Here is a 21337-nt window from a genome sequence, read left to right as displayed (position 1 = left end):
TCTGAAGAGTGAATGACACTGCAAGAATTTCAAATCGAACTGTTTCAGTTAGTTCAAAATGTACTTTGGCTATACGTTATGCTCAATGCTCGGCCTTACCTCTTTCTGCTCCACCTGAAGTGCCGTCTTCAGCACTTCTCGTAACTGTGTGAGCTGCCTGCGCTCCTCATCCTGAGCCTGTTTGATCTGAAGCACAATGCCAAATACTTATACTGTTCAAATAAATTACTTAATGTATAATTTCTAACATACAGTAACGCTAATGTTATGCTCACCGTATGCAGGTCAGTTGCAAGTTTCTCTATAGAGGGTTTCAGGTTGTCTACAGCCTTTAGGCCGTCCTGAAAAAAACTGAGACAAGACGTACAGTCAGGTGTAAAAATACATCACATTAGCATTAAACCTTCACTAACATCCTGCCAACCAGCACTCACACAAACACACAAGTGCACACACACACTCTGATGGTCTAAAAATCTCTTCTGCTAATAGTGTTTCTCCTGACTTCTGAAATAATTGTTCAAAACCTACAGGATTAGGTCAAGTCTCACCTCTTAATGCAGGAAATATCTGTATTCTGTCACACTAGTGAAGAGTTACAGGAATATTTTCGGCATGCATTCTCCTGGATGGACAGTATTGATCCAGGAACCTTTTCACTTCAAGCTTTTCTCCCAACGGGCCTGATGTATGTGTATGTGATAAGCAGCTTGGCAAAGCAGATCTGACAGAGCTGCAATATGTGCAATGTTTCTGATAAACAGATGCCGTTCACAGCCAAGGAAAAACCTTCACACATTCTTAACTCTTTGTATATTTCTGAAAACTAATAACTGGCCAATTCTCATTTGCTTGGACCTCAACTACAATTAAAGCTGCACTGAAAGATTTCATCCAATGTCTGACTTCAAACAGAAATGATCTCATCTCAAGGTCAATGTGCATGACCTTAGGGGTAACCAGCTGTGCTGTTCCAATGCATTGCTAATCTAACACGCTCAAGTCGATTTCTCCTTTACAACATCAGGAGAATCCATCCATTTTCTAACCACTCAGGCCACTCTAAGGTGCTTGTTCGGTCCCTTGCCATTAGACTAAACTACTGCAACTTGCTCCTGGCAACATTTGACCTTTGGAAATGATCCAGAATGCAGTCACATGATTTGTTTTCAACCTTCTTTAGTTCTCCCACATACCAACCCATTGCTACATTCCCTCCACTAGCTTCCTGTAGCCACCCGCAATAGATTTAAAACACAGATGTTTACCTACGAAGCCAACAGTAGAACAGCACTAAACTACCTCAAAGCACTTATCTCAATCCGCACGACTCTCCATCCGAACCTCAGCCACTGATCGACTGCTCCCATCATCTTTCAGGGTAAGACAAAAGCATGTATCAAAACTCTTCTGGCACCTAGGTAGTGAAATTAAATTGCCCTTGATGTTCAAACAGTGAGGCAGTGGTGATCCAGTGGTTAAGGTGTTGGGTTAATGATCGGAAGGTCAAGTGTTCAAGCCACAGTATTGCCAAGCTGCCACACTTGGGCCCTTAAGCAAGGCCCTTAACCTTATCTGCTCTAGGGGTGCCGTATCATGGCTGTCACTGTGCTCTGACACCAGATTCCAATGCAAAGAAAAGAATTCTACTGTGCTGTAACGTATATGCGACAAATAAAGCCTATTCTATCCATTCTATTAAACAGCTGAGTCATTAGCAGTCTTCTAACGGCAGCTAATCCACATATTCCAGCTTTACTTAAATAAGCATTTCTCTTAAAAAAAAATTAAAAACCAGTACCAGAATGTATTTATTGACGTGGTCTCTCTGAATAAAAGCGTAATGCCACAAATGTAAACATATTAGGCTTATGTCTGTTTACACTTAGGCTTACACATAGCTATTCAACAGCATGAGCCTGACATTCACTATGTGTGGAAATGGCAATTAGCTAGCAAGGTTTTAGACAAATTTACACTTATGTCATTTATAGCCGTAAGTCTTTGATTGTTTTAGGTGTTTGACAAAGTCTGTCACAGTGACATCCTATGGGAGTAACTTCCATGTACTGTATATGCACTGTATGGACCCATGTATGCATGTGGTAGCATTAAATTCTCCCTTCATTTCAACTAAGAGACCCAAACCTGTTTTAGCATGATAAAACAGGCACAAGCCAGATCCATAAAACAAAAACAATAAAAATGTGGTTTACATGGCTTCAAATTATTTAACTAACTAATTGAATTGTTCAAGTTTATTATAGTTATAGTTTTTTTATTATTTATTATAAATAATATTTATTATTATAATTATAGTTTTCCTACTGCAATTTGTTGCAGTCGTTGCATTGTTACAGTCACACACTTTATTATGTTAGTCAGTGGTGAAACATAGCGAAAGCAAATTCTTCTCATCTGCCATGTCACATAAGTACTATGGTCTAGTAGAAATATAGAAATATACAGTATCTCACAAAATTGAGTACACCCCCTCACATTTCAGCAACCATTTTAGTATATCTTCTAAATGGACAATACTATAGAAATGAAACTTGTATATATTTTAGAGTAGTCAATGTGAAGCTTGTGTATCTTGTATTAGCAGTTATAATTTGGTGCTTTGAGTACAAAGAGATTTCTGAGGATTTGCGAATTAAAATTGTTGCTCTCCACAAAGATGGTGTAGGCTATAAGAAGATCAGTAACACCCTGAAACTGAGTTACAGTACAGTGGCCAGGGTCATACAGAGGTTTTTCCAAGAGGGGTTCCACTCGGAACAGGCCACAAGGGTCCAACAAAGATTTCGAATCCTTGTGCTGTGCGTCAGGTGCAGAAGCTGGATTAAAAAAACAGATTCATGAGTGCTGAGAGAATAACTGTTTTAGAAGTTGTGGCAGAAGTGGAAGGTCCTCTTGTCAGTGCTCACACCATACACCGAACACAGCGCAACAAGTCAGTATGCATGGCCGTCATCCCAGAGGGATTCCTCTTCTGAAGTTGGCTTACAAGAAAGCCCACAAACCGTTTGCTGAAGACAACCTGTCTAAGAATTACTAGAACCATGTCCTGTAATCTAATGAGACTAAGATAAACTTGTTTGGCGACGCCCTGGTGAGGAGAACCAAGAAATTTGTGTCTTGCCTACAGTCAAGCATGGTGGTGGTAGCATCATGGTCTGGGGCTGCGTGAGTGCTGCTGGTAGTGCAGATCTGCGGTTCATTAAAGGAAACATGGATTCCAACATGTACTATGACATTATCCCTTCAGAAACTGGGCCAAACAGAAGCTCCGTGATGTCACAAATAGGATCCCAGCAATGACTTGTGCAGCTCTGTTGAATTCTATGCCCAGGAGCATTAAAAGCAGTGCTACATAACAATGGTGTTCACACAAAATATTGACACTTTGGACACAGTTTTGACATGTTCACTCATTGTGTACTCACTTTTGTTGCCAGCTATTTAGATATTAATGGCTGTATGTTGAGTTATGTTCAGAGGACAGTAAATCTGTACTGCAATACAAGCTGCACATTGACCACTCTAAGATATATCCAAGTTTTGTTATTATAGTATTGTCCCACAAAAACATAATAAAATGGTTGCAGTGAGGGGTGTACTCACTTTTGTGAGATACTGTATATACAGTTCCAAAATGTTTGCTACTGTAGCATATGTTAGAATAATATAATCACTCTACTTCCCCTCTATTTCTTTCAGTATAGTGATAGTTATTTTGAGGGGGTTTGTTTGCACATAAGTTGCAGAGCGGTAAATTAACAGGTTGATGGATGAAACTCTATAATCAGTCATTTGAATTGCAAATAAAATCATCTTCATAATCATAACAATAATGGCAGCAGCAGCTACAGCAATATAAATATATACATAATAATAAATACATGAATAAATAATAATTGATACACAGGGGAAATTCAAATGTAGCCTAATTCTCCAGGAAATCCACCCACCTGGCAACCCTGCTCTAAGCAGTGCCGATAATTCGCGCTTGGTTTTGGTAAAGGGGAAGAAATTATGCGCAACATTGACCCTTGCTAATTGCTTGAACCTTATTAAATCGCTACAGAATATCCAAAAAAGCTGTGCGAGACATCCTTATTCACTGAAGCTCATTTTAAAACAGCATCCCTTCAGGGCGTAATGAATCTGCATACACGCGATGTGGTGCGAATTTTATTGCAGATGTACATCACACACTTAATTGCTAATATTTTATTCTGTAACACTTCCACTGTGGACATTTTGGCTTTTGTGTTAGATTTTTATTCACTTGTTTTCTCGAGCAAAAGCTGCTGTTCTTCGAAAAAAATTATACCGTGGACTTACTTGCATTGTGCATGGAAATACTTGATGAGATTCTGCAGTAGATCCACACCCTTCTTGATTTTTATCTCATTCACTTTGAGGAGATACTGAAACACCAAAATAAGGAGGAATATATCAGAACAAATGTAACAAAAGCATTAACGGTTTTAAAAATCTGAGGTAAAAGTTGCTGCTAACATAGTGAAAAGAAGAAGAGAAAATGCGCCTCCACCTACTGACCTCGCACATCTGAAGCTGAAAGAAGCGCCTCTCCTTCTCCATCTCCTCTGCAATCTCGGCGCCGCTGATCTCGGTCCGGATCATTCCGTGCTGTCGAGCGTGCTCCTTTTTTTCCTTCTCAATCTTGGTGCTATAAGAGGCAGAAAATTACTTTTTAAAATAAAAAAATAAAAAACACACATACTCACGTTGACATCTTTTTTCACATTGACAAGACACCACTCGTGAAACAGAGCAATCCTTACAGCTCCAGTAGCACATGTATCCTATTTTTCATGGCCACAGCATTTCCTTCGTGAAAAGGAAAGCCAAGCAGTGACAGGAATCCAGAGTTAGCATCAACGATAAGGTTACAGGGCTTTATACTTCTTCAGTCAATTCAAATTTTTATTTTATTTTTTTATTTTATTTTATTTTTTTTACATTTTTATATCTTGATCCTGGTCAGCATGGTGATGGATCCGGGGTCCATCCCAAAATCACTGTGTGTGTAATAAAAATAGCTCGCTCAGGGCCCCATGCAGATGAAATCGACACGTTTATTCACATGCAAAGGCTGGTTATAATTCAGGGTGCCAGACGAATTCATCAGTGTGCCTTCCTTTCATCTGGATGCAATGTTGCAGTTTACTAGATACCATATTCTTCATTGTAAAAACAGATGAACTGAGCTTGAACTTAACAGTAATTTGAGTAGCGGTGCACTTCTGACGTTTTAATCCAAAGCATTCTTTTCTTGATTCTTAAATCCGAAACAGCAAAACTGGTTTCTTTTTGACAACCAGATTGTGGTATAATGGTGTCACTTTTGTTTCCCCACCCTATTTTCCAGTACAGTATCTTTCTTTCGGCTTCTCTCATTAGGGGTCGCCACAGCGGATCATCTGTGTTCATGATCCACATGTTCGATTTGGCACATGATTTTACGCCGGATGCCCTTCCTAACGCAACCCTCCCCATTTATCCGGGCTTGGGACCAGCACTAAGAGTGCACTGGCTTGTGCAACCCTAATGGCTGGGGTTGGTTCCCTGACCGGCAGCGGTGAGAGCGCCGCATCCTAACCACTAGACCACCAGTACAGTATAAACTAATCATATCATAAAAATGTAAAAAAAAATAAATAAAAAAAAAAAACAGGGACACTGCAGATGAATCATAAATACATGATCCTTGTGTATGTCTCCATTTGTTATGCGGGAAAGTACAAAATGTGGAGAATTTTGTTGATGGACTGAAAAAAAGTAGAAAGCCATTAATTGTAAGCATTTACATCACAAATCAGGCTTAAAATGGCCACCTCTGGATCCTCTGCGTGCGAGTCTAAAGCCCAGCGAGTTTCTCATCAATTTGCCAACGAGGTTGACAAAAACCCAAAGCCAAACTGGAAAAAACCAAAAAGAAGATATAAAAAAATGGAAATAGCAAATGACAAAAAAGAGGATCATTCGCTCATTAATAAAGAGTGGTGGTGATGTTGGCACTGTGTTTTTGTTTTTTGTTTTTTATTAAAGTTGACAGACTACAAACGGACTATAAGATTGAGAACAGGCATGAACACACATGCTCCTACATCCCTTCTAAAAACAGCTGGAAACATCAACTGTTAAACAACCTCAAGTTTACTAGACACACTGCCAACAGGAAAGCAATTTCCTGCCAGATGCAGTGGCACAAAACAAAATCTCTAGCAGGCACTAAAAGCACTTTTACAAACGCTAGGTCGGTATTATAAACATAATAGGTTTAAAAAAAAAATTTATTTTTATTTATATATATATATACACACACAGTGAGGAAAATAAGTATTTGAACACCCTGCTATTTTGCAAGTTCTCCCACTTAGAAATCATGCAGGGGTCTGTCATCGTAGATGCATGTCCACTGTGAGAGACATAATCTAAAAAAAAAATCCCGAAATCACAATATATGATTTTTTAACAATTTATTTGTATGATACAGCTGCAAATAAGTATTTGAACACCTGTCTATCAGCTAGAATTCTGACCCTCAAAGACCTGTTAGTCTGCCTTTAAAATGTCCACCTCCACTACATTTATTATCCTAAATTAGATGCACCTGTTTGAGGTCGTTAGCTGCATAAAGACACCTGTCCACCCCATACAATCAGTAAGAATCCAACTACTAACATGGCCAAGAACAAAGAGCTGTCCAAAGACACTAGAGACAAAATTGTACACCTCCACAAGGCGGGAAAGGGCTACGGGGAAATTGCCAAGCAGCTTGGTGAAAAAAGGTCCACTGTTGGAGCAATCATTACAAAATGGAAGAAGCTAAACATGACTGTCAATCTCCCTCGGACTGGGGCTCCATGCAAGATCTCACCTCGTGGGGTCTCAATAATCCTAAGGAAGGTGAGAAATCAACCCAGAACTACACGGGAGGAGCTGGTCAATGACCTGAAAAGAGCTGAGACCACCGTTTCCAAGGTTACTGTTGGTAATACACTAAGACGTCATGGTTTTGAAATCATGCATGGCACGGAAGGTTCCCCTGCTTAAACCAGCACATGTTCAGGCACGTCTTAAGTTTGCCAATGACCATTTGGATGATCCAGAGGAGTCATGGGAGAAAGTCATGTGGTCAGATGCGACCAAAATAGAATTTTTGGGTCATAATTTCACTAAACGTGTTTGAAGGAAGAAGAATGATGAGTACCATCCCAAGAACACCATCCCTACTGTGAAGCATGGGGGTGGTAGCATCATGCTTCGGGGGTGTTTTTCTGCACATGGGACAGGGTGACTGCACTGTATTAAGGAGAGGATGAGCAGGGCCATGTATTGCTAAATTTTGGGGAACAACCTCCTTCCCTCAGTTAGAGCATTGAAGATGGGTCGAGGCTGGGTCTTCCAACATGCCAATGACCCGAAGCACACAGCCAGGATAACCAAGGAGTGGCTCTGTAAGAAGCATATCAAGGTTCTGGCATGGCCTAGCCAGTCTCCAGACCTAAACCCAATAGAGAATCTTTGGAGGGAGCTCAAACTCCGTGTTTCTCAGCGACAGGCCAGAAACCTGACTGATCTAGAGAAGATCTGTGTGGAGGAGTGGGCCAAAATCCCTCCTGCAGTGTGTGCAACCCTGGTGAAAAACTACTGGAAACGTTTGACCTCAAACAAATGCTACTGTACCAAATATTAACATTGACTTTCTCAGGTGTTCAAATACTTATTTGCTGTATCATACAAATAATTAGTTTAAAAATCATACATTGTGATTTCTGGATTTTTTTTTTTAGATTATGTCTCTCACAGTGGACATGCACCTATGATGACAATTTCAGACCCCTCCATGATTTCTAAGTGGGAGAACTTGCAAAATAGCAGCGTGTTCAAATACTTATTTTCCTCACTGTATATATATATTACACTGACAAGGCAGCAACAACGAATAGACCAAATCAATAATTAAAGAAGTTGCCATCAAATTTCCTTATTGATTAGAAGATCTATGATATAAAGGACACTGCTGTAAGCACTACGCCACTTCATATCACAAGCACTGAAGCTCTTTCAATCAGTGACATTTCAGAACTGAACAACAACTAATGTTAGAACTAAATAGTACCACTGGACCACTGGTTACACTGAAGTATTGCAGCTAAAAGAAAAAATAATAATCTATTGAGTCTGATTTGGAAAGTGTTTAATAAAAGCACTTGGTATTAGTACAATACCGTAGTTTATATGATGCTTTGGATGAAGCCTCTTTAAGAGCATGTATCTAATTAATGCCAGATTTAATTGGTATTATAACATTTCTTTTAAATAATCCAATAAACAGATTATTTAAATTAGAAAAAATAATCAGATGGCTCAATTATCAAAATAAAGAGTTACTTGCAGCCCAAACAATTATTATTATTATTTTTTTTTATATAAAAATGAATCCAGATTCTACTTCTTTAAACCAATCAGTTGAAATCTTTTTGGCTTTCTTTCAATCCTCTCACCTTATCTGTGCTACAGTTTATGCATGGGCACACTTAGGCGTTCATTAGTCGGACATCTGTTCACAATCCTCTAATACTCCAGACCTTTAAGACTGCTGAAACGACATGTAGCTCTCCTACTTCGCAGCGAGTAGAACCCGAATCCAACGGTGGCGCCGAGGGCAAACCAGCAGAACACCCAGGAGCGCTTAAACTCCATTATATTATCCGCCATCATTTTAAAAGACGATAATGATATTAATTGAAAAGTTTTTCGAAAACAAACCCAAAGAAAATAAGAGTTGATGGGACCAGAAGTGAAGGGAATCTCATGAAGCAGCAAAATGAAGTGACTGATGACAGGAAATGATGTACTCAAAACTGAATGGCACATCGACAGCAACCCTGACTTTACTTAAATGGTATGGGAGAGGGAAAATAGCATTACCCTTTCAGTAAAGAATGTCCTTTGCTGCTTGGAAAATATATAACAGCTATCATAAATCTCATACATTGAAGGAAAGAGGAAGGAAAAATCAAACACAGTTAGAGTGATAGTCGATAAGAGAAAAGGAGATGAGGTGAGGAGACAAACAGTTCATTATCTAAAGTGCTGGGGTATGGAGTTCAGGAAGTAAATGTGTGGTTCAGCGATCATTAAAAATGACGCCCACACAGAGAAAAGCTGACACTCTAATTGTCACACTGTAATTGTGCTTCTTTTCATTAGTTCACACTGCCTTGCTGAAAGATGTTCAAATGAAAGTCATTATATATAAAACGATGTAGAACATTGCAATAAGTATTGAACCCATTCATTTTTACAATTCCAATTCTCACTCTGTAGCAGAAAGGTTTAACTGGCTTACACTTTGGTCTCATAGTCCTTCCAGGCCTTATCAAACGGCTTTTTCAGATCCTGCAGGGACACAAGAGGGAAAAAAAAAAACAGCGAATTAGACGTCGTTAGTGACGTATACTGTGACACACTATATATATATATATATACAGTGAGGAAAATAAGTATTTGAACACCCTGCTATTTTGCAAGTTCTCCCACTTAGAAATCATGGAGGGGTCTGAAATTGTCATCGTCGGTGCATGTCCACTGTGAGAGACATAATCTAAAAAAAAAAATATCCAGAAATCACAATGTATGATTTTTAACTATTTATTTGTATGATACAGCTGCAAATAAGTATTTGAACACCTGAGAAAGTCAATGTTAATATTTGGTACAGTAGCCTTTGTTTGCAATTACAGAGGTCAAATGTTTCCTGTAGTTTTTCACCAGGTTTGCACACACTGCAGGAGGGATTTTGGCCCACTCCTCCACACAGATCTTCTCTAGATCAGTCAGGTTTCTGACCTGTCGCTGAGAAACACGGAGTTTGAGCTCCCTCCAAAGATTCTCTGTTGGGTTTAGGTCTGGAGACTGGCTAGGCCACGCCAAAACCTTGATATGCTTCTTACAGAGCCACTCCTTGGTTATCCTGGCTGTATGCTTCGGGTCATTGTCATGTTGGAAGACCCAGCCTCGACCCATCTTCAATGCTCTAACTGAGGGAAGGAGGTTGTTTCCCAAAATCTCGCAATACATGGCCCCGGTCATCCTCTCCTTAATACAGTGCAGTTGCCCTGTCCCATGTGCAGAAAAACACCCCCAAAGCATGATGCTACCACCCCCATGCTTCACAGTAGGGATGGTGTTCTTGGAATGGTACTCATTATTCTTCTTCCTCCAAACACGTTTAGTGGAATTATGACCCAAAAGTTCTATTTTGGTTTTATCTGACCACATGACTTTCTCCCATGACTCCTCTGGATCATCCAAATGGTCATTGGCAAACTCAAGACGTGCCTGGACATGTGCTGGTTTAAGCAGGGGAACCTTCCGTGCCATGCATGATTTCAAACTATGACGTCTTAGTGTATTACCAACAGTAACCTTGGAAACGGTGGTCCCAGCTCTTTTCAGGACATTGACCAGCTCCTCCTGTGTAGTTCTGAGCTGATTTCTCACCTTCCTTGGGATCATTGAGGCCCCACGAGGTGAGATCTTGCATGGAGCCCCAGTCCGAGGGAGATTGACAGTCATGTTTAGCTTCTTCCATTTTCTAATGATTGCTCCAACAGTGGACCTTTTTTCACCAAGCTGCTTGGCAATTTCCCCGTAGCCCTTTCCAGCCTTGTGGAGGTGTACAATTTTGTCTCTAGTGTCTTTGGACAGCTCTTTGGTCTTGGCCATGTTAGTAGTTGGATTCTTACTGATTGTATGGGGTGGACAGGTGTCTTCATGCAGCTAACGACCTCAAACGGGTGCATCTAATTTAGGATAATAAATGTAGTGGAGGTGGACATTTTAAAGGCAGACTAACAGGTCTTTGAGGGTCAGAATTCTAGCTGATAGACAAGTGTTCAAATACTTATTTGCAGCTGTATCATACAAATAAATAGTTAAAAAATCATATATTGTGATTTCTGGATTTTTTTTGTTTGATTATGTCTCTCACAGTGGACATGCACCTACGATGACAATTTCAGACCCCTCCATGATTTCTAAGTGGGAGAACATGCAAAATAGCAGGGTGTTCAAATACTTATTTTCCTCACTGTATATAAAGGAAAAAGAACTGAAAGAGCATTTCTCCAGTAGACTAATAAACAGGGTTTGGTGTTTGACGTACTGCACAATATAATAGACATACACCATTACTTCACTGTTATAAAAAATGAAAAAAAGCACTTAGGGAATACACACAGTGCCCAGAAGGGTGTGGTTTCTGACTGAACATCATAGAAAAAAAAATGCTGTTCGATTATTATAGAAGTATTTCAGCATGATAATCCAGATGTTTAGTAACCAAGTCAAGTCAAGACTTAAATACTTATATAATTATCGAACAGCATTTTTCTTTTCTCAGTAACCAAGACTTGACTTGGTTACTGAACATCTGGAATATTATGCTTAAATACGTACATCATGATTCGATATTATACTTAGTATTTAGTATTTAAGCATGCTAATCCAGATGTTCATTAACCAATAGTGTACAAGGATATAATACACTTAAGTATATTGCATAAGAATGAGAACAAGCATCCCACAGCACACAAAGATGCACTAAAAGACTCACAACATATTACATGCATCAATTAATCTCATTACTGGATATAAAAGATTTGTGGATTGTGCTTTGCTATGGAGCGCCCATTCTTGCACTCGTATACTAAAACATAAAATGGGTCTTTATGTGTATTTTAAGTTCTGTTGAACGTTTGAGCTGTTTTCTAATTCGCTTTCAGTATCTCTCGATCAAATGTTATTGTGCGAGAATGTGGGGAGGCGTTTTGCTGAAAGAGTGAGCACTTTTTAATATACTCTAAAATCTCATGAGCTTTTATTTCTGCATATTCTCAACAGGGGAGTGCAAATAATTCTGCACTGGAATATGGGTTTCTGAAGCACAGACTGCAAAACAGGCTGTAAATTCAGTTTTGAGAACTGTATATAAGCTAATGTGCTTTGAACAAAACGCACTGAAAGGGTAAAGAATCTCATGGCCCAAATCACAGAGTCATCATAAGAGCACGGTGGGAACTCCAGACCTGCTGCAGAAATGAGGGTCATTCTTTTGCCTGCATGGGTGAGCTTCACGAGTCGGTGACTCTCAACAGAGAGACTTCCTGTAGCAGTAGAGCATCCAAAATGTGGAGAGCTCAAATGGTTTTCTAGTAATGTCTGCATGAGTGGAGGCCAAGCACAGCTTTAAGCAGATGAGTATGTGACAAAGAAGATCTTTGGGAGACAGAGAGTGGGATGATGGGATTTGGACATTTGGGTATGACATCAGCTTTGTATACTGCTGTTGTAGCATTTCCCAGAAGTCCCTACACAAGCTGGCTTAGGGCAGAGTGACAAAAAAAAACAAAAACACCTTTCTTTGATTCTTTGCTTCTGACACAGTGTTCTAGTAATAGGTATTACACACCAAATACAAAAAAGTATGTATTTCAATGTTTTAATTTAGATTTGAATGTACTTCAAGCTAAAAAAAAAAAAAAAAAGTGAAAACCACCTCACAGAGAATTGTGTTTGAATAGCATTTTAATTATCCCTTGTCTGCGGTGACTAGAGCGTGAAAGACACCGACTTTGGTTAATGGCTCGTGTGACAGCTCACATCTAGGCCTATAATCTCATCCATTAATGCATCACACATCTGCATTGGAGCTCGAGCAAAATCAGCATGGATTATTAACATGTAAAACTAAAAAACCCTGTAAAGCTCCTTTAAATACAAACACCCTGTAAAAATGTAAATCACACCCCATCATTTTCCATTGTAAATCCCATTTAAAAAGACTTTGTAATACAGACACTCTACAGTCTGGGTAAAATATAGAAGATAAAGCCTGGTAACTCCATAAAGTGTCCATAAAGCCGGCTGAAAACAGACTGGCCTCACACTCCGAGGAAACAGTAGGATGCATGTCATAAAATGAGGTCAAAGATAAAAATATTTTCCTCAAACTGTGCTAAAGTGGGTATTAGGTAGCTCATAAAATCTTCATCTACAGTCTTTCGCCATTGTTTGACTTTCTTCAAGGAACATAATATCCAGTATATTATCTATTTATTGGTTATATTTTATAGTATCACAACAGATTTTTGACACTTTACTATGTGCTATTACATTTATTTTCTCTTATAGCAGCTGTCTAAGGGGCATTTAAGAGGCAGAAGATACTACTACAGAACATATTTATTCACACCTATTAATGGTATGGTTTGGAGAAGATTTTAGAAAAAGGTGTACTAAGGTTGTAACCCAGACCACCGGAAAAAACTAGTGGGTTTACATCAACAACATAACTACAACATAAGTTCTTCCAATGAAGACAAATCCAATTTTGGTCAATTAAAGATATATATATATTTAAAAAAAAGTTTATTCACGTACCTACGACAGAAAATGTAAAATATTTTAAGTAATTTCTGTGCCCATTATTTTTAATTAAGCATCTTTTTCAATTCTTTCCTCAGTACGGCCAAAATTCTTGTTCAGGTTACTCATATATATCCTCAAAAGTAAATGTAGGTTAGGTTTGAGAACAATGGAGTATTCTTTAAAACCTCCGAAAGTTTGCTTGGGATCAAATTTCTAATAACCGTGGCTAAATTGGTGACAGATTTTCACTGCACTCTAGAGAATTCAGAAGGTCAGAAGTTCTCTTGAAGTTGAGAAAAGTTTTTTTGAAGCATAAATTAGACTGGTCTGAGTGTGTAAAGTCTGGAGTTCATCCTAATTAAAGCTTAGCAAAGAGTGCCTAACAACTTTAGTTACAGATTCATGAATCTCCATGAGAGTGTCTCTCTCTCTCTGCTCAGCTCAGGGCCCCTTCACCATGGGAAGCACAGAGAGATAGAACGGAAGAGGGAGGGCGAGAAGCAGGGAGTCTCCAGGGAGACGAGACAGAAGCCGAGAGAAGCGGGCTCATTAAGAGCTGATCGCATCATGCTTCATGTAGGAGCTAACGAATCACCGTCACATGGTGCTGGGGAGGGTCAGGAGGTCAGAAGGGATTTTAATTTGCCATAAATCACACCCATCTGTCCATCTGCTCTCTCACACACAAACTCAGCATGTCACTCGTAATTAATTCGGTCAGATGTGTTTAACTTTTGGGGCGCTCCTGGCTTTACTAATTGTGTCAATCACTGTTATGAAATCCTTTGCGCCACTTTTAATAAGCTGAACAGCACAGAGCGGAAAATTCGCAGCTACCAGCATGAAAAGAGAGAAATAAGGAAGCTGCTGTAAGGGGACTGTGTTGACTTGTGGAGGTCTTAAACCTATACTTTGGACAAGTATTTACGCACATCTTAACTGTATAACAGACTTTGAGTGTCTCTCTGGTTTCCACGGCACTGCTTCGTTCTCAAAGGTCTTACTGCGCACCATCGAAAAACACCATGTAGTTACATAAAACATCCTAAGTGTAAACTTCGTTCTTCATCGTAAGCAAATTGCACTGAAGTACGTTTATTAGTTTCTCTGTCTATTACAGTTTACCACGGGGTTACACTGCTATCCTTTTTACCTAAAGGATTCAAATTCGAGTTGAAGTGAACGTTATAAGACACAGGTGGTAAACCTTAACTCCACAGAATGTTGCAGATAAACCCACATTGAAACACTTACCCCCTTCACCCCTTTCAGATCGCCCTTCAGAAGACTGTCCAATGGAAACGTGATGATGTTATTCATGTTCTGAAACTGAAGCAAGAACAAGCATTAGAACTTTCTCCTACAGTTTCTATTGCAAAAGAAGTCCCCTCCCTTTTACATTAGGACTGCTTTCATCACATTAAGACTCTCATTAGCGTTGAAAATAATTATTTTCAAATACAAATTCGGTGTCACGCTACAATTTCTTAGCAAGCTTCGAAAAATCACTGAAGCCCACCAGATGCGTTCTGTAAGCGTATGAAGACTATTGTCTCTAATCAACATTACACACATTCTCAAACTTCACAAGGAACCGAACTGACACTAATCCAATTTTATAGCACAATCCTTAAAACATTAGAGGTGGGAATAGTCGATGTTTTGTCAGCTGTATTTACAATTCAGTTATGCTTATTCTGGTGACCCATAAGTATAATTATTGTTTAAGCATATTGTAGACTTGTGGGCTGAAGACAGACTGTGAAACAAACACAACAGGGCACATGCGCTCACATTTTACACGCCTCACAAAACTCTGTGTGGATTGTGGTTTAAATGGATGCGTGCTCCATGTGATGTTAACTGTAAAAAAGCTTTGGAAATGAATCCAGTGTTAAAATGACTCAGCATGCACAAATGCATCACATACTGTAGCAACTGAGAAATAAATGTATGCTAAAAAAAAAGAACTTTATTGAGAGAGGAATATGTGGAGGTAAGACACTGAGAACATGTGCATACTTAGGGACAATAAGCCCACAGGATTTATTCTTCATTTCTACAGAAATCAAATTTTGGTATGAATCAATGTTTCCTAATTAAATAATTAAAAAACAAAAGACATCAAACTGACTGATGACTATAGATGTCGTTCTAATGATATACAGTATTAAATATCATAACAGTAATTGAATTATAGACATATAAATGTCAGAGCACACATGATAAGCCACAGATGATGAGTGCATTGCTGAGTGTCCGTGACATTTTAATAAGCAAAGGAAATGAGAAAAAAAAACATTTGCTCTTCAAAACTAGAGCAAAGTGCTCTAGAAATGAGATGTTAATGAGTGAAACATATAGATGATTAAAATTTATCTAGTATACTTCAAAAAGCATATGCTATTAAAGCAAATAAAAGAAATAACTTTTTATTACTTTAAATGTTCTACTAGCAGATCATTTTGCTCGTTTTTAACATTTATCTGACAATAGAATAAGAAAATGTAAAACTTATTAGAATTTTTAGAAATAGGTTCTACTATTATAATTTTTTAAATGATTTATTGTATAACTTCATTCACACACACACACACACACACACACACACACACACACACACACACACACACACACACACACACACACACACACACACACACACACACACACACACACAGAGGGCTCTCACCAGATTCTTGAAGAGGGCGGTGAGCTCCTTGGTAAATACAGAGAACTTGAGGAAAGCTGAGCCAAGGTCAGGGTCATCCCGGTACACGCAGTTCTCGCCGAACTTCTCCAGAGCTTGCGTGTACTGTTCCTCGTTCTCAACATGAGCTGAAAGAAGAAAAGTGAAACATAATCTGTAAATCGATCTGCAGTAAACGGAGTGCGAGCTCATAAGGCATGACCTTCTCAATCACATGTAACACAGAACAGGATCATAATAGTTTGAGACACAAAACTAAAGCCAGAGTGTGCTGTGTGATTCCAGGGGTGTTTTAAGGTTATTATTTATCACATTTTAAAAGATAAGAATTCTTATGAAAGATATTTTTTTTTATAAACAGTGCAATGTGTTTTTCATTCGATGCACTGCATAGATTTGTAGTTCTTCCCCTAGAAAGCATAGATAGAACAATCTTATTCATTCTTTATTACTGCAGTGTTTGTGTAAAGCTGCTTGGAGACAATGTCCATTGTTGAAAGCGCAATACAAATAAAATGTAATTGGCAGTCCGACTAATAATAATACAGAAACTCTATGAACAGAGGATTTACATGCTAATTGGTTGATTACAAACAGTGAAGCAAAATTTAGTCTACTATTTCTTTGCATTTACAATCCCTCTTTGTCCTGTCATTATATAACCCCTCCTCCCAACAACCAGGTGCTGAATATTACCAGGGCTGATGTAAGGAAAACTCTATGCAGAGTAAACCCACAGAAAGCTGCTAGACCAGACAACATTCCTGGCAGAGTGCTCAGAGGATGTGCAAACCAGCTGGCAGATGTTCTCGCTTCGTTCAATCTTCAACATCTTTCTGTGCTCTGCTGTCATCCCAACAGGCTTCAGGGGCACTACAATTGTCTCTATGTGGAAGAAATCTTTAGTGTCCTGCCTCAATGTCTGTCTGGATTGCAGGAGCACCACAATGAGCCCTGAGGGCTGTGTGCTCAGTGTTCCCTGCGGAGATTGTGAAGAACAGCAAATTTTTTGGTGTTCACCTGATTGAGAACTTCACCTGGTCCCTCAACACTAGCTTCATAACTAAGAAAGCCCATCAGCTTCTCCACTTCCTGAGAAGGCTGAGGAAAGCACAGGTCCCACTACATACCCTTATCAAGTTCTACAGTGGGACAATTGAGAGCATCCTGAGCAGCTGCATCACTACCTGGTTTATGAATTGCACCGCTTCCCTCCATATTCGTTTACACCGCACAATGTATCCGCAAAGTCAGCACTTTTTTCACTCACCCCCATCACTCTCTTGCCATGGAAAAAGGGTACCAAAATATTCTGCCCCCCACCTCCAGACTGTGTACGAGCTTCTTTCCTCAAGCCATTAGACTCAACAAAAATTTACTAGATTGTCTCTCTCTCTCTCTCTCTCTCTCTCTCTCGCATACACGCACGCACGCGCGCGCGCACGCGCACACGCACACGCACACGCACACGCACACGCACACGCACACGCACACGCACACGCACACACACACACACACACACTTGAACTCTTTCACTGCAATTCTTTATGCAATGCCTTTGCACCATCACCCATTTAGCTCTGTGTACTGGTCGGTGCTGCACGATGTCATTGTGTTATCATCTCACTGTACTGTGCTTTGTTGTTTGCACTAAACATTGTAAGCACACTTGCATACGTGCACTTTATAAAGTCCTTTAAATAGGCCGGTTTGTTCTATTCAGATTGTCATTTAATGTTTATTTCTGTTTATTTATATAAATAAAAAGGGAGAAAAGTTTTCTCATTTCACTGTGTACTATACTACATAATGATTGAAATGACATTAAAAGACACTTGGCTTGAGTAAAAACACATATCGTCTGCTGTGTTTTTTGCCATAGTAATTCCATGAGATTGGTGTCATTATAAGTTGCCTCCTTCTGGTAGATTTAAGATAAATTCCATAGCAGTGGTAGAACCAGAACTTTGACAGCAGCTACTTTTAATCTCAGTGTCACCAAATCAGCCAATGTTTAATATGTCGCTTTAAAAAAAATTAAAACCGGGACTTTAAATTCTACAGGTTTAAAAATAGATGCTAGCGTGGCGGTATCACACGTAGCATGTTCGATCACTAAAAGGTGGCACACATGTCATGGGCCAGTCCAGAGACCGTTAATTAGGGTGGCGGACAACAGTGTTAAAGCGTGCATGGAACAGTGTGTGGTGATGAAGTTTCCTGTGAACTGACTGATTTAAACCTGTGGATATCTACAGAAGACCTTAAGCACAGTGTGATGAGATGCTCAGCCACAGTAAGACATTTGAATAGGGTAAACTTTTCAAAGATGTCCTTATGTTAGTCAGTGACAAACCTGGTCATTGTGGTTCCCTGATTCTTCTATTATTTGAGTATTCGCACGATTATTCCATCGATTAATCGGATAAGAAGTACTTTTTCTTTATTGAAGAGCAATACTAAATAAGAGAGAGAAAATAAGACAAAAATGAACAAGTAATTTGTTTACTTTTTATAAAATGTATAAATCAGAAATCATATAAATCAAAATAGAAAAATCTATTTCAAATTACGTTAAAAAATTTGAACCGCACTGTACTGTGTTTTTCTTTATGTTTTAATTTGAAATGATGCCAAACTTTGGAAACTTTGTGTTGTTTTCTTTGGATTTTTTGGAAAAACTTTTCATGGTGTTTTCTGAATCTTCTCCACGTCCCTTGTTTCTTCCCGTTCCGCCATTTTTCATTCTGCAGCTTCTTCTGTGTTTTCCTGTCCAGAACACTCCACAGTTAAACGTGTGGTGCGTCAGTAATAACGGTAATAACCCAGAACTTCCTCAAATCCAGTAAAATAGAAACAGTCTTCCCCTCTTTACATCCTCTTACTCATGTTAACATGAGAGAACATGAACTTTTTTTTTCTAATTACACTGGAAGTTCTATCAGGGTGTTAGCAATTAGTCCTCTTTCAATCCGCCTCAGGGAAAGTGTGTAATATACGAGTTTAAACATGTCGTAAAAGTGTACTGCAAGCCATACGTGTGTGTCGGTGGGAGTTATAATCAACACCTGGAGTGTTTATAGGTTATGCTTGTATATTATGTCTGCTTTTGTGGTCATCACCTCAGTGGTTACTCATACAAAAAAAAAACGTTTTAACTGTAACTGTCCCTATTTCTGGAACAATTCTCAAACATGTCATATAACATCAGGAAAAAAAAGTCCCAGGAAAAAACCTAAATTAATCAACTGTGACCAGGATATTTTCATTTTACCCCTTTTTACATTTGATTCTAATTTATCCACCATCAACAAGTAAACATTTTAAACCAGAAATGTTCAAAATTTGCTCTTTCAAATCCATAAATATGCAGTAGTGCCTGATTCATTGTCTGAGAGTTTAAGAATTCAGTAGTAGTGCTTTGTTACAGGCAAGTAGTTACTGTAGAAGTGCCAGTTAGTCTATATTTATTTTACAGATTATAGTTTTGTAATAGCTTATGTATTTGATTTTTGTCCAAATAAATAAAAAAAAAAAACTCAAATATTTCTTCCTCTTTTTTTTATCAATTTCATACTAACTTTTACCTTGAATTAACCTAAAATAATTTATTAAAGTTTTAACAAAAAGGTTTAATGATTAAAAAACATTTTAACAGATGAGTAAGAATCTAGGAATACCGTTAAAATATATATTGCCTAGTAACAGGTAGCTGTTGGCCATCATGGAAATCAGCAGCCTTTATACCATACATAAACAATTTTTGTGTTTCAAAGATGATGTTTTTCTCCATTACAGACATTTAGCAACGCACATAATGATTCTTGACACATAAACCCAGTGGTAAACAAAGTGCAACATTCTTGTTCTTGAAAAAAAAGTACAAATACTGCTGAAATATTACTCGGTTAAAAGTACTTATTTCACATTCTAGCACAAGTAAAAGTGTCCATCTATGAAAAATTTATTTACTGGATTTTAATATTTGATGCGGTTTATTGTTCTGTTCTCCTGAACATCATACGGTACAGTAAACTTTCTAAGTTGAAACTTTCACAAGAATGGTGGGGTTACGCTTGTGGTTTGCAACAGATTATCATTCAATGCAATTTGCATATTCATTTAAAAAAATTCATGAGCAGCAACATTTTCTTTAAATGTAGATACATGAAAAATTCACTTAAGTACAACAACAAATAAAAAACAACATTGCTATGTTCATCATGACACAGATCAATATTATATTTTTGTCACCCACACTTGCTAGGAGATTTTTAAAATATTCAAAATAGTATATAGTGTGTGTGTATATATATATATATATATATATATATATATATATATATATATATATATATATATATATATATATATATATATATATATATATTTATATATTTTAATATTACACCATTACTGACTATGAAATAGCACTTAACGGCAGTTTACAGGGTTCAGTTACTTACCCCTACTCTATTACCCTAAAACATGGGTGCAGTTACTTGCCTATTATGAATAATACATTAGTCTCAGCTAAAGAAGCGCTTGTAAGGATCAGTGTCAGATGCTTTCTTTCTAAACCATTGTCCCAGCACAGAGAAGACATAATTAGACAGGAAATGAAGCGGTGCCCTGCTGTTAATTCAGAGTGAAAAAAATGTAAGGAAAAAAAAATTTGAGAGTCCAGGCCATTCATAAACAAATCTGTGCGGTGTTCTGTTTTTTCAAATACTTCTGAAAAATATTGGCAAATAATCATAAAACTTTGCTCATAACACTGAAAAAACAAAGAACTAAATTGGTAGCTAGAGTACCAATGGTCGCCATATAACCAGTGTAAAGCCAAAACATAAATACCTATTAATATGGCTGTAAAGAATAGAACGCACCACTACTAACTAAAAGGCTTTTAAAAATGTATTTTAGCAATACTGCATGAAGACTCCAGACATTTCCGGTGATGTCCTGGACAACACAGTCACAGCAAGCCTAAGTGTCACCACATTCACTAGAACAACTAAAAAAGCAAGACAGCTCATTCACACTAAAAAAAAAAAAAAAACAAAAAAAAAAACACCATGGGACTGCAGTGCTCTGGAAAGGAGAGAAACATGCGTAGGTGTGAGGCAGCAAGCAGAGAAGTGTGAAGAGCTG

General features: G+C 38.3%; 1 protein-coding gene and 1 long non-coding RNA gene across 10 annotated transcripts in view; both read right to left on the bottom strand.

The window, feature by feature from the left end:
• The window catches only part of LOC310727394, a 766835-nt gene that overhangs the window by 104901 nt on the left and 640597 nt on the right, over positions 1 to 21337 (bottom strand). The window lies entirely within an intron of this gene.
• asap2a (ArfGAP with SH3 domain, ankyrin repeat and PH domain 2a) overlaps positions 1 to 21337 on the bottom strand; it is a 75564-nt gene that overhangs the window by 19032 nt on the left and 35195 nt on the right. For all 9 annotated transcript variants that reach the window (XM_083543627.1, XM_083543628.1, XM_083543631.1 and 6 more), the window contains 7 exons: positions 16166 to 16311; positions 14728 to 14802; positions 9392 to 9441; positions 4570 to 4699; positions 4351 to 4436; positions 276 to 351; positions 100 to 186 (listed from right to left, as the gene is read on the bottom strand). In XM_083543627.1, coding sequence (XP_083399753.1) covers positions 100 to 186; positions 276 to 351; positions 4351 to 4436; positions 4570 to 4699; positions 9392 to 9441; positions 14728 to 14802; positions 16166 to 16311 — 650 coding nt within the window. The remainder of the gene's footprint in view (positions 1 to 99; positions 187 to 275; positions 352 to 4350; positions 4437 to 4569; positions 4700 to 9391; positions 9442 to 14727; positions 14803 to 16165; positions 16312 to 21337) is intronic.

This window comes from Silurus aristotelis (assembly GCF_946808225.1).
Source record: "Silurus aristotelis genome assembly, chromosome: 6".
In the NCBI taxonomy this organism is placed as follows: Eukaryota; Metazoa; Chordata; class Actinopteri; order Siluriformes; family Siluridae; genus Silurus; species Silurus aristotelis.
The sequence above is the reverse complement of the archived record's forward strand: the minus strand, read 5'-3'. Positions and strand labels throughout refer to the sequence as shown.